Genomic DNA, 14,000 nt, shown 5'->3' with positions numbered 1-14,000 from the left:
ATAAAACCTAGCGAACGTGTTAGATGTCGCCCAACCCGCAGCTCTACAGATGTCTGTCAACGAGGCGCCATGTGCCAGCGCCCAAGAAGAAGCGACACCCCTAGTGGAGTGCGCTCTCAACCCGGGCGGGCAGGGCACACCTTGGGCTTCGTAAGCCAAAGCAATGGCATCCACTATCCAGTGGGCCATCCTCTGCTTGGAGACAGCCTTTCCCTTCTGCTGGCCTCCGTAACAGACGAAGCTGATCTGAGGTCCTGAGGCTTTGCGTTCTGTCCACATACAGACGCAGAGCGCGAACATGACAGAGAAAAGCCAGGGCTGGGTCTGCCTCCTCCGAAGGCAGCGCTTGCAGGTTCACTACCTGGTCCCGGAAGGGAGTGGTAGGAACATTGGGCCCATATCCGGGCCGGGGTCTCAGGATCACGTGAGGGTTATCCGGGCCGAATTATAGGCACGATTTGTCGACCGAAAATCCATGCAGGTCCCCTACCCTCTTGATAGAGGCCAATGCAACCAGGAGTACTGGCTTACAGGACAGAATTTTTAACTCAGCTGATTGCAAAGGCTTAAAGGGTGGTCTCTGAAGTGCCGAAAGGACCAGAGACAAATCCCAAGAGGGCATAGAGAGAGGGTGAGGCGGATTTAGTCTCCTCGCCCCCCTCAGGAACCTGACAATCAGGTCGCGCTTTCCCAACGACTTACCTTCAACTGCATCATGATGTGCGGCAATAGCGGCAACATACACGTTAAGGGTGGAGGGAGACAGCCTTCACTCCAACCCTTCTTGCCAGAAGGAAAGCACGGCTCTGATCGAGCAAGTTCAGGGGTTCTTCTCGTGAGAAGAACACCGGTCAACGAATAGGTTCCACTTCAACGCAAAGTGGCGCCTCGTAGAGGGGGCTCTAGCAGAAGTGATGGTGTCAACTACCGCTTGGGGTAGGTCACTCCAGGGACCAGACATGGAGTTTCCAGAGGTCTGGACACGGATGCCAAAGGGTGCCCTGTGTCTGAGAGAGCAGGTCCTCTCTCAGAGGAATGGGCCAGGGAGGGGCTGTCGCGAGGAGCACTAGTTCCAGGAATCATGTCTGGTTGGGCCAATACGGCGCAACGAGCAAGACCTGCTCCTCGTCCTCCCTGACTTTGCACATGGTCTGTGCAAGAAGGCTCACTGGGGGAAACGCATACTTGCGTATACGCAAACGCATACCCGGGGGCCAGTGACGGAACAGAAACAAAAGGAAACAAAAGATTCTCCCCCCGGCCCTCCTCCGGGGGAAGGAGCGGCGCCTTCGCCACCTCCTGAAGAGCAGTCTGATCCACCTCTTGGTCGCCCTTCCCAGGGTTGTTTGCACCTGCACTTGCCTCCTGGTTTGGCAGCGGCCTGGACGGGCGGGGTCGACTTCCTGCGGCTTGCTCCACACTGAGCCTTAGGTGGTTGCTGCTGCTGGGGCTTAGCGGGAGCAGAGGACGCCGCAGGAGGTCGACCTCGGCGACGAGCAGACGAAGACTCGGCCGGCGGACGGGTGGGGGCAGCAGCAGTCCACCGAGGCAGGATGTGTCGGATTGTCTCCGTCTGCTTCTGGGCGGCCGAGAACTGTTGGGCAAAGCTCTCGACCGCTTCGCCGAATAACCCAACCTGGGAGAGAGGGGCATCCAAGAACCAATATTTATCAGTGTCCCTCATGTCAGCCAGGTTGAGCCAAAGGTGGTGCTCCTGGACCACCAAGGTGGACATCGCCTGACCAATAGAACGTGAAGTGTCCTTCGTCACCCGGAGGGTGAGGTCAGTTGGCACACAGAGCTCCCGAGGAGGAGGTCAGAACCTCTGAGTCAGAACCGCCCTCGTGCATATCTATGAGCGCCAGAGCGCCATGGCATGCAGGGCGGAAACAGCCTGTCCACAGGCCTTGTAAGCCTTCGCCGTGAGACCAGACGAAAACTTATAGGCCTTGGACGGGAGGCGTGGATTCCCCCACCAAGAGGAAGCGGACGCTGGACACAGTTGCATCGCAACAGCACATTCCACTGGCGGGAGATCCACATACCCCTTGGCTGCCCCGCCGTCGATGGTGGTGAGGAGGGAGGAGCCAGCAGGCCGTAGTCTGGCACTAAAGGGTGTCGACCACGACCTGGTAAGCTCCTCATATACCTCCGGGAAGAAAAGAACCAGCACTGCCCACCCGAGAAACCAATCATCCAACCGAGAAGGTTCGGGACGTGGTGGAGGGTTCCACAAAGCATAGCTACCCACTCTGGATCGGCCTCAGGCAACGCTACACTCCCCAAGGGGGGTAACGCAGCCAAGTCTTCATCTCCAGAGGAGTGAAGCTCCCCCTCCAATGCTGTGATCGACATCTGGTCATCAGGAGGAGCCTCAAAAGACACGGCTGGTCGTTCCTGAGAAGGACCAGTACGTTCTTTTGGGGGCTCCAACAGCGGCCGCGTTTGTGAGGCGTGAAGGGCCCACGGAGATTGCCTCGGCGGGGAAGCCCTCACGGTAATCCTCAGATCACCCTGGCTAAGTGCCGAAGTAGGCCTATTCTGCGGGGCAGAATGGACGCTAGATCGGGGCATAGGCGAGGGGACTGCACCTCCCTACAGGTAAACGAGTCTCAATCTCAACGCGGTCATAGTCATATTCCCATAATGGGAACATGAACTATCCACAAAAGCTGCCTCAGCATGCTGAATGCCCAAACGTGAGAGACAACTATTGTGGCCGTCTGCTGGCACCAGGGAACGACCACACCCAGAAACGCACAAGCGGAATGACATCCAGAAAAGGACGCAGGGTCACGCTTGTGTTGCTCTTTTTGTGGAGTACGAAGAAAGAAAAGAAAAAACAACTCTTTCCATTACTCTCACAGTGCTGAGGCACCCAGGGAATGGCCGCAGTGTACAGCAGTGCTGTAAACACTATCAGAAAAAACGCCCACCGATACCAACACAGAAATAAGATTGCTGTGAAAACAACAGTTGAGTGAGCTTAAGCTTGCGGCCACTTGCTGATCGCGCCGTCACACCAACACTGAAAGAGAGTCTTCAACGCTATTGAGTCTTGTAGATTCTGAAGTCAAACAGAAAGCTCGGCTCCGAAGTGAAAGACAATGTATGCGTGCGCCCGCTTCCTGTTGATACCTGCGCTGCGGGGCGGGGCACGTGACACAAATCATGCACGCCAACGTTTATTGGCTCGTTCTGTAGACACTTGAAGTTGATAGGGCTCCCTGAAATAATCCAATTACATCGTCACGTCAACGTTACGTCGAACGTAAGCGTCTGAAAGGGAACTGGTAAGGGAAGCTGTCAAGTGGCTTACAGCTAAATTAAAAGACTTGCAGCTGTTTCTGCCAAGTACCGGTTGCTTCCTACAGCTGACAACTATCTCTTGTATTCTCCATCTGTCTGGGCTATGGGGGAGGGTGGCAAGATGCAAGCCTTTTCTGACTAAAAAATATATAATCCCAGCTAAACATAACTCTCTCAAAACCAAGTGGAAAAAAAATGTGTTATGATCTGATGAGACCAAGATTGAACTTTTTGGCCAAAATTGTAAAAGGTAGGTTTGGCACAAAAACAACACAGCACATCAGCAAAAGAACACCATACCCATGGTGAAGCATGGTGGTGGCAGCATCATGCTTTGGGGCTGCTTTTCTTCAGCTGGTACTGGGGGTTTAGTGGAGGAGGAGGGAATTACGAATAGCTCCAAATAGCAGTTGATTTTGGCACAGAACCTTTTACCACCTGCTAGAAAGCTAAGAGAACTTTGATGCATGACAATGATCAAAAACACACATCTAAATCAACAAAAGAATGGCTTCAGCAAAGAAAGATTCATGTTTTGGAATGGCCCAGCTAAAACCCAGACCTGAATCTTGTGGAGGACCTGAAGAGGGCTGTGCACAAGAGATGCCACAATGACAAGTCAATGAATGTACCAACTGATACCAGATTGTTGTAATAAAATCAAAGGGCGCTTCAACTAAGTATTAGCCTAGTTCAGGGGTATGCATATTAATGCCAGGGCTCGCAAAATTTCAAAATCGCTGGTAGCCCTTCGGGCAGGCACTCTTCAGATTTTGGTAGCCCGAAATGATTTTACTGGCCCATATAAAAAGACTACAATTTTTAATGTAGAATATTGGTTAGGAGTCAAAACAATGAATCAAAAACTTTTTCAAAACACAAATATCAACAAATATGCATCTGGTTCTAACTGAACTGAAATGTGTGTGACCAGTATGGAACATGAATCAGTGTGTGTCTGTGGCTCAGCCCCCAATGAGGGTATGATAAAAAAAAATAACTCTTTAGTTTAGGGTCTAATACTCACTATTAACTAGTTTCATTAACGTGGAGATGGCAGGGTTTTTTCATCACTGAGGTCCCGAATGTGAGATATGCTAGTTAGGGGGGTTCAGGGGCACCCCCGAGAAATTTTTTATTTCTCTGATCTACATATGTGCATTTTAAGATGTTTTGAAGGCCAAAAAAATTGGATAACAATAGCTTTAAAACCATGTAAGTGGGCAGCTGATTATTTTCTCTCCTCATCAGCATCACACTCCTATTCTCTTTGTTTATCTCTTGCTCTGTCTCTTCCCCTCCTAAAGCTGAACTTTGACTGATATAGGCTTTTCATTTTTGTCTGTCAGTGAAGAAAGTAAACATAGGGTCAACTGATAGATTTATGAATCATTTTCTCAGATGCATTAATTTACTGAGAGTTACTAGGAAAGCTAGGTAGCCTAACTAAGTTTATTAAATTCATTCACAATATGTACACATTCCTTATTGATCTTATTCCTAATACAGGGCCGTAGACAGGGCTTTATAATCAAAGAGGTCCTACATTTAAGGTTTTTAGGGGGTTCAAATTTTTTATTTCTCTGATATGTCCATTTCAAGACGTTTGAAGGCCAAAAAAGTATAAGAAATAGCTTTAAAACCATGACAGCAGGCAGTAGATGATACCTCCTCTCACTTCTTATCCATCACTCTTTCTTTTTCTCTCAGTCTCCTCATCTTGCCCTGTCTCTTCCCCTCCTAAAGCTGAACTTTAATTTACTGAAGGCTACAAATTGTATATTAATTCTCAACATGTACACATTCATTATTAATCTTGTGCCTATGATGAAAACGGCTTTGTTAATGCTAATGTCCCCTCACAATGACAGTAAACTAATTATTAGTCACATTACATAGGCCTATTTTCAGTTCAAAATGGCAAAATTCGACAAAAGTATATTCATTTGCCTGATTATTTTTGTCATTCGTTTCACATTTCACCTGTTGTTGTTGCGCATGCGTCGCGTCTGAACACGTTGTTGTCTTTGGAGCTCTATCGATTTGATTTATAATTCTTGATTTTCTCTTTAAACTCACTTACAACGAACATTTTCCACTTTTCCTCACTGAGAAGCACTACTGCTCAAACCTCATAGTTACAACGCGGACTGTTGAGCAGACGCGTCTCAAGCCTATTAGTGATCCAACGCTGGATACTCCTATAGGTTACGTCCGTGGATCACGGCTGAACGCGTCTTCTCCACACTCACTTACAAACAAACATTTTTTTTCGCCTATCGTGCGTCTACTCTACACCCGTACCACTAAAAAGACGGATTATATCCAAGAGTTTAGTCATAAATTAGTATTAATACTGATAGCATCACTGGTAGCGTCGTTGCTAACTTACTGTCCATCTGTTAAAATGGCGAATATATCAGATGTAAGTAGTCTACCTTTTGGTGCAGGTGAGGACACATTTGAGCTGCACGCATTGCAGTCCGAGCTGGAAGCTGTTGAGAAACAGATCCACGACCTTTTAGTGAGACAAGCCGAGCTAAGAGACCGGCGGTTAGCTCTTGAAACATCACGCGCCGATGCACACAAATCAGTGATTAACGTTACTAACCTGCTGATTCCGACCTCGTCTACTCCATGCGTTACTCAGAATCGGTCCCGAGCGCCGAGGTCACGATCAGCCATGGTCTCGTTCACTCCGGCTCCAACACGCCACCACGAAGCCTGGATGGTTTCGCAGCAGAAGACGCGAGTCAGGTCTAGACCAAGACTCTCTCCGACCCTCCCGGTTTTCGAGTTATCCACACAAAACCGCTTCCAACTCTTCGCGAAACAGAACGCGATGCTATGATCATCGGCGATTCCATCGTTCGACACGTACACGCTACGTTAGGTAAAAGTAAGGTGCACAGTCACTGCTTTTCTGGTGCTCGTGTTTCTGAAATCGCCGCTCGCGTTCCCGAGATTCTGAACAGTGACGAGCGCGTCGGAACTGTGGTCCTGCACGCGGGAGTGAACGACATCAGGCTGCGCCAAACGGAGGTTCTGAAGAAAGACTTCAGGAATCTGATCGATACGGTACGCAGCACATCGCCCGAAACAACGATTATATTGTGTCAGGACCGCTTCCCACGTACCGACTAGGACATGAAAAGTTTAGTAGACTATTCGCGCTAAATGAATGGTTAATGTCATGGTGCAATGAGCAGAAACTGCTCTTTGTAAATAATTGGAATCTGTTTTGGGAGCGTCCTAGGCTTTTCCGTGCCGATGGCTTACACCCAAACAGATTCGGAGTGGATCTTCTGTCGGATAACATTTCCAAAATGTATACCGTTAGATGACTAGTTACCAAAAGTCTAAATCATAGTCTCTACTGCACCAATTTAACTGATATAAATACTAGTGTAGAACATTGCATAGAAACTGTGTCTATTCCTTGTTTAGTGAGATCAAATAATAAATCTACTGCAGGATCTAGGAAAAATCTAATTGTTATTAAAACAGAAAATGTTGCTATTAGTAAACAAAAACAATTTCTAAAGCTAGGTCTTCTAAACATTAGATCACTCACACCTAAGACAGTTATTGTAAATGAAATAGTCACAGATAATAGCTTCGATGTACTTTGCCTTACTGAAACCTGGCTTAAACCAAATGATTATTTCGGTCTAAATGAGTCTACACCTCCTGGATACTCCTATAAGCATGAGCCCCGTCTGATTGGTCGTGGCGGCGGTGTTGCAACAATCTATAGAGATATTCTCAATGTTACTCAGAAAACGGGTTATAAGTTTATTTCGTTTGAAGTACTTGTACTAAATGTTACGCTCTTAGATGTTAGAAAAAAATCCCTATTATCTCTAGCCTTGGCTACCGTATATAGACCACCTGGGCCTTACGCTGATTTCCTAAAAGAGTTTGCAGATTTTCTCTCAGATCTATTGGTCAATGTCGATAAAGCATTAATTGCATTAATTAAAAGCATTAATTTTAACATACACGTAGATAATCCAAATGATGCGTTAGGGGCTGCGTTTACAGATTTATTAAATTCCTTTGGGGTCAAGCAAAACGTCACCGGACCAACTCATCGTCTTAATCATACACTCGATTTAATTATATCATATGGAACCGATCCAACCGATAAAGATATCATTCCACAAAGTGATGATGTCAATGACCATTATATGGTAACTTGCATATTACGTACTGCTGTAATATTACGTACTATGTAATATGTCAATCCTTCCATCCACCATAGATAATTTCTCAAATTGCTTATCTAATCTGTCTCAGCTGCTGCCTGAACCCAAACAAACAGATGAATTAGAAGAACTAACTAGCACTATGAGCACCATTCTCTCTGGAACACTGGATATTGTTGCACCCATTAGATTAAAAAAGGTCAGAGAGAAAATTAAAGCACCATGGTACAACAATACTACGCGTGTTCTAAAGAGAGAAACCTGTAATTTAGAGCGTAAATGGAAACAAACTAATTTAGAGGTCTTTAGAATTGCGTGGAAAGACAGTATGTCACGTTATAAAAAGGCCCTAAAAGCGGCCAGGGCTGAGCACCTCCGCAAACTAATAGAAAATAACCAAAATAATCCAAGGTTTTTATTTAACACCGTGGCTAGACTAACAAATAAACAGACATCACCCGAACAGAATATCCCGTTACAGTTTAGTAGTAATGATTTCATGAACTTCTTCACTGAGAAAATAGAAAACATCAGAACCACAATTGTAAACGTTCAATCTTCAATCACGCCTTATTATTCAGCCTCAGTTATCACCCCGCAAGAACAATTACAGTGCCTTACAAGTATAGAACAAAAAGAGTTAAATAAACTTATTTCATCTAAAACAACAACATGTTTATTAGATCCTATACAGGGTTTTTCCTGGCTCAAAATGAGGCGGAGGTGGTAAAATCCTAATAATGTATTTTAATAATAATGTATTTTTTGTTGGGCATCATATAGCCTAATGTGTTTCCCACATTTATTTTTGTGGGTGTAGCTCGGTACCTCTAGGGGGGTCCGGGGGCATGCCCCCCCGGAAGAAAATTTTGTACATTTTAAAGATAAATTCATTAATCTGGTGCACTTTGAGTCACCCGAATCCACTGTTAAAAATAAATAATCCACCCGCAAACCGCCCATATTCTTTGATTTAGTTATCTGCATCTGATCATCACATTACAATTATTCAAATTCTCAGTGTTAAGCATGATGGTAACATATCACACTGAAGTAGGCTGCTTTAAAATGAACTTTTATTTAAAATAAAAGTTCTTCCTTTGGCAAAATTACATTTCCTGTTTTTACATTTTTTTGTACCTTATATAAAGGGCATTTCCCCCCTAATTTTATTACATGCATGCTCCATTTTTCATTTCAAATTCTTAAATTTGATCAATATATTCAATTAAAATAATAAGACACAGGCTGTTACCAATCAAATTAAATAATTTACATTAAATATTATAACTGTATTAAATGAGATTAATTTAAATATTTTTGAATATACAAATAAGGAATATTGAAAAGAATGATACTTTATGAAACTAAACCGCCAGTAGGAGGCAGCAGGCGACCGTCTTAATGAGCGAGTCATTGAGTCATTCATTCAAACGATTTGTTCAAACGGCTGATTTATTCAGAGTGAGGCAGTTTATGAATGGATCATTGAATTTTTGACTCAACCGATTCGTTCGAAACGCTGAATCATTCAGTAATGCTTCAAGTGTTCGTTGCTGTGAGATGCGCGATGGTGTGTGATCTTTGTTTGGAACTATTTTCGCTGCAGAAACAGAACAAAAACGCAGTCATTGCGTCTAAAATGTAAGTGACTTAATTTTAACTGTTTAAAGAACTGTTATGAAATCAGTCTCGGTTTCAGTCTTGATGGCATTCAGGAAAACAGCACTCTCGTCGTGTGTAGCCTAGGCTATTGTTTCTTAACAACATTCTTAACAACATTGTTGCAACATTGTACCGTCAGTACATTAGGTAGGCCTATTATTATCAACTATAGGCTATCAATCGCCACTTACATTAAATTAAATTAAACAGAATCATCCTCACATTTTCGGTGATTCCCTAGATATTTTTTATTTTTAAATAAAAAATTGTTTTAATCAGGGTATTTGTTCGGTTGGACAAGTAGTACAATTCTCTCTCACTTTTCCCTTCAAAAAAAAGAAAAAAAAAACACGTGTCCCAGACAAGCGTTATTGTCAAGCCTTGATATTTTCCTTGATGGGTTTTCCCTGAAGAGAATTAACGTTACGTTGTTGAAAACGAAAGTAAAAGTGACGCACGTTCATTTCGTTTTACCGTGATGAGAGTTCCGTGTCTTTATTAAACTCAAAACATTATAATTTATCGGTCATCCACCCTCGATTAATTGGAATGGAATGTTTGTATTACTTGGCCCGCCCGACCTGCGGATTATCCGCGATCCGCGCAGCACTATACGGGTTGAGAATGGACACAAGCCGGTAACCGCAACAGAACCATCACGGTGGAAAAACTGTATCTGACCATGTGACTGTCCGAATTTTGTCGAGAGCCGGAGGCGGCACGAAATTTTACGGAGGCGGCCGCCTCATAATTCTCTATGCAGGAAAAACCCTGCTATACCAACTAAACTATTGAAAGAAGTGTTACCTGTAGTGGAAGAGCCTATTAATTAACTCGTCTTTATCTTTAGGTTATATTCCAAGAACATTTAAACTGGCAGTTATAAACCTCTCATTAAGAAACCACAATTAGATCATAATAATCTAGCAAATTATAGACCCATTTCAAATCTTACATTTATGTCTAAAATACTAGAAAAAGTTGTGTCCGCTCAACTGGGCTCTTTCTTGCAAGAAAATGACATCTATGAAAAGTTTCAGTCTGGATTCAGGCCGCACCATAGCACTGAAACTGCGCTCGTTAAAATCACAAATGATTTACTTTTAGCTTCTGACCAAGGCTGTATCTCAATACTAGTTTTACTTGATCTTAGTGCTGCGTTCGATACTATAGATCATACAATACTCTTAGATCGACTACAAAATTATACTGGTGTTCAAGGACAAGCATTAAGCTGGTTCAGATCATACTTATCAGACCGCTACCATTTTGTCTATTTGAATGGAGAAAAATCGATCATAACTTCAGTAAACTATGGAGTGCCGCAGGGATCGGTGTTGGGCCCTCTATTATTCTCAATATATATGATGCCACTTGGAAATATTATAAGGAAACATGGAATTAGTTTCCATTGTTATGCTGATGACACTCAAATCTATATTTCATCACGGCCGGATGAAAACGCTAAATTATCCAAATTGACAGAGTGTGTTAAAGATATAAAAGATTGGATGACGTGTAATTTTCTTTTATTAAATCCAGACAAGACAGAGGTAATACTTATCGGTTCAAAAAACCGCCCACAAAACCTCTTACAATACAACTTTACCATCGTAGGATGTCCTGTTACTTTATCCTCTACAGTAAAAGACCTGGGTGTTATACTCGACTGTAACCTGTCTTTTGAAAATCATATTTCATATGTTACAAAAACAGCCTTTTTCCACCTTAGAAACATTGCTAAGCTACGTAATATCCTATCAGTTTCTGATGCAGAAAAGCTAGTTCATGCATTCATGAGCTCGAGACTAGATTACTGTAATGCTTTATTAGCTGGTTGTCCTGCATCCTCAATAAACAAGCTACAGTTAGTCCAAAATGCAGCCGCTAGAGTTCTTACTAGATCAAGAAAATATGATCATATAACACCGATTTTATCATCACTGCATTGGTTACCTATAAAGTTCCGTATTATTTACAAGGTATTGCTACTGACTTATAAAGCCCTAAATGGCTTAGCTCCAGTCTATTTAACGAATCTTCTATCGCCCTATAATCCATTGCGCTCTTTAAGATCAATAAATTCGAGGCTTTTGGTCATACCTAGGATATCCAGATCAACCAAAGGAGGGAGATCATTTTCACATTTAGCCCCAAAACTCTGGAATAGCCTTCCTGATACTGTTCGTTGCTCAGACTTGCTCTCCCAGTTTAAAACTAGATTAAAGACGCATCTTTTCGGCCAGGCATTCATATAATATTTTTAATCTTACAGTTCAAACTACAATCCGGCCTCTAGTTCATAAATGCCAGAGGAGAACTGGCCCCCGACTGAGCCTGGGTTCTCCCAAGGTTTTTTTTTCTCCATTAGGTCACCTGATGGAGTTTTAGGACACCATTAGGTCACTTGATGGAGTTTTTCGGTTCCTTGCCACTGTTGCCTTTGGCTTGCTCAGTTGGGGATATTTTGGGGATATTTAATTTTATTTTATCAATCAATAAATTCCACTTGAAACAAACCTTGTTGTATTATTTTAATTTAATACTGTGAAGCTGCTTTGATACAATCTGTATTGTGAAAAGCGCTATACAAATATGCTTGACTTGACTTGACATTTATGACCTAAAAAAGCTGTATAATATGAAATGTTTAGTTTAGCTACTTACATCTTACCTCGCACTTGACCGTAAATTGAAGCGTCGAGTCGCTCTGCTCAAATTCGCGCTCAGCAGCTTCTGTGTATATAAAGCCCGCCTACTTTGATTTGATTGGTCATCTCAAATATTCTGACATTGACGAGCACCCAAGACCAATGAGTGACAGACGCAGACCAATGAGACTCAGATGAACACTCTCACACACACAGACACTTTCTGACGTGCGCTCTGCTCGGCGCCGCTGCAGATTGAAGATGAAGAACGCGCTGAATCTGATTATAACAAGACTGAAGCGAACACTATTTCAGATAGCCCGTCGGGCAGGCCGGTTATGCATTTTGGTAGCCCGACTGGAAAACAAAATAGCCCCGGGACGTCGGGCAGGCGATTTTGCGAGCCCTGAATGCAGTTATTAATCATCTGTTTTAACAGGGGTGTGCCGGTGGATCAGTGTTAATAATCTAAAGGCGGATTCACAAGTAATGCAAGTAATGTAAATTACCTTAATATAGTCAAGCTACTGATATACCATAAAATCAATTTAAGTAGATTGTTCTGAGGCACTTTGTTGGGGTACAGGGTACACACCTTACTGAAGGAAAGTACAGGCAAGACTGGCTGAACCCATACAGGAACCTGTGGATAGTCACGCACATTAATCACCACCTCCAAATCTGGCAACCTGTCAATCACCTTTAGGATGAAGTGCTCAACACCGCTGCATCTGCAAAGAAAGGATAATTGTCTGATATTCAACACCTATTTGCACATGACAGGATCATGATTTTACAAAACAAATTACACTTCACCAACCTTGCTGGAAACATGCAGCTTTGTTCTCTGTACAGCTTGTTACCTATTATCTGGTAGTGTGTACCAACACCTCTTTGGACTGTGTCTGCCATGAGCCCCTCATATATGCCATTTTTAAATGGCCTAAGGTCATCTTTCATGACACTGCAATCAAAAGAGTGATGGAGGAAAGTCTAGTCTTTCAACCTGTACAGCTGCATGTATATGGGTATTCTATTGTAAAATACTCTTTATATTTGCTGACCTCAGATGACAGCTGCAGTTCTCCTGACTGCATGGCTGGTAATTATTTGTGGCTTCTGTGATCCACCTGATGAATGACTGCCAACGTTTTTCTGAAAGAAAGAAAGAAAGAAAGAAAGAAAGAAAGAAAGAAAGAAAGAAAGAAAGAAAGAAAGAAAGAAAGAAAGAAAGAAAGAAAGACGTGTCTCGAGATTTAAAACTTGGTTCACACAGTGATCATCATAACGTTTGTACACAATCTGTTCATTAAATATTTAGCCTAAAGACACAGACCGTTGACAACTACAACAAGAAATGCTCTTTCAAAAAATCTCTTTCAAAAAGAGAATATCAAAAAACATTAACAGATTTGCAGGGTCTAACCTTACAGAGAAGCTAATGCTAAGATATCCCAGATACAGAAACGCAATGTATGAATGTATGAAGATTCACAAATTAAAAAACGACCGCCCAAAGGATCGATAATTGTCAGCATCAAAACAAAATTCTGCAAGTTCTCACCGTTATCAGAAAGACAAAATTCAACTCCATTCAGCAAAAGAAAGAAAGACGGTGTGAGCAGCCACGGCAGCTCCATTTTTCTGCATCAATTAACCGTGCTTGGCTCGATTTGAGGAGAAATCGATCAATGTACTAGTATGGTCTGACACTATATTAAAAGTCCCCGCCTCGGCTCAACATGAATGAATTTATGAACAAATTTCTGTCATTAAGTTATATGAACTTCCCTTTGAATTGATTTTTTTTAGCCCAAAGGCAGATATTTATGAACAAACTCAGTTCATTTAAATCAATTTCTCAGAAAACAAGACTTCATATTGTATGTCATTATATCTCAAGTAAATGTATTTTGATTTAAGAATCTTTAAACATTTGCACTGGAAAACAAGACAAAAATAGTCAACAGAGGAAGAACATAACTTTTTTGCGGTGTGATCAGAGTTTACAGTAACAAAAAAAAAAAAAAAAAAAAAAATCCATATTCTAGTGGTTGGGATCAGGGGCCGGTTGCATAAATGGTTAAGACTAGTCTTACAACTTAGTCATCACATTTTTTTTTCTTTATGACTGTTCATAACTGTTTTAAGTCAGTTATATAAAAAC

General features: G+C 42.6%; 1 protein-coding gene across 2 annotated transcripts in view; it reads right to left on the bottom strand.

Moving 5' to 3' along the window:
* poglut1 (protein O-glucosyltransferase 1) overlaps nucleotides 1–13,551 on the bottom strand; it is a 31,434-nt gene extending 17,883 nt beyond the window's left edge. For both annotated transcript variants that reach the window (XR_014029542.1, XM_081394587.1), the window contains exons 1-4: nucleotides 13,398–13,551; nucleotides 12,898–12,988; nucleotides 12,654–12,797; nucleotides 12,429–12,564 (exon numbers count right to left, since the gene is read on the bottom strand). Coding sequence is in view for 1 of the 2 variants with exons in the window: in XM_081394587.1 (XP_081250713.1) it covers nucleotides 12,429–12,564; nucleotides 12,654–12,797; nucleotides 12,898–12,988; nucleotides 13,398–13,473 (447 nt within the window). In the remaining variant the exon portion in view is untranslated. The remainder of the gene's footprint in view (nucleotides 1–12,428; nucleotides 12,565–12,653; nucleotides 12,798–12,897; nucleotides 12,989–13,397) is intronic.
* Between the last annotated feature and the right edge of the window lie 449 nt (nucleotides 13,552–14,000).

This window comes from Scardinius erythrophthalmus, assembly GCF_964197995.2.
Source record: "Scardinius erythrophthalmus genome assembly, contig: HAP1_SCAFFOLD_46, whole genome shotgun sequence".
Classification (NCBI taxonomy): domain Eukaryota; kingdom Metazoa; phylum Chordata; class Actinopteri; order Cypriniformes; family Leuciscidae; genus Scardinius; species Scardinius erythrophthalmus.
This window is presented reverse-complemented; position numbering and strand designations above follow the sequence as displayed.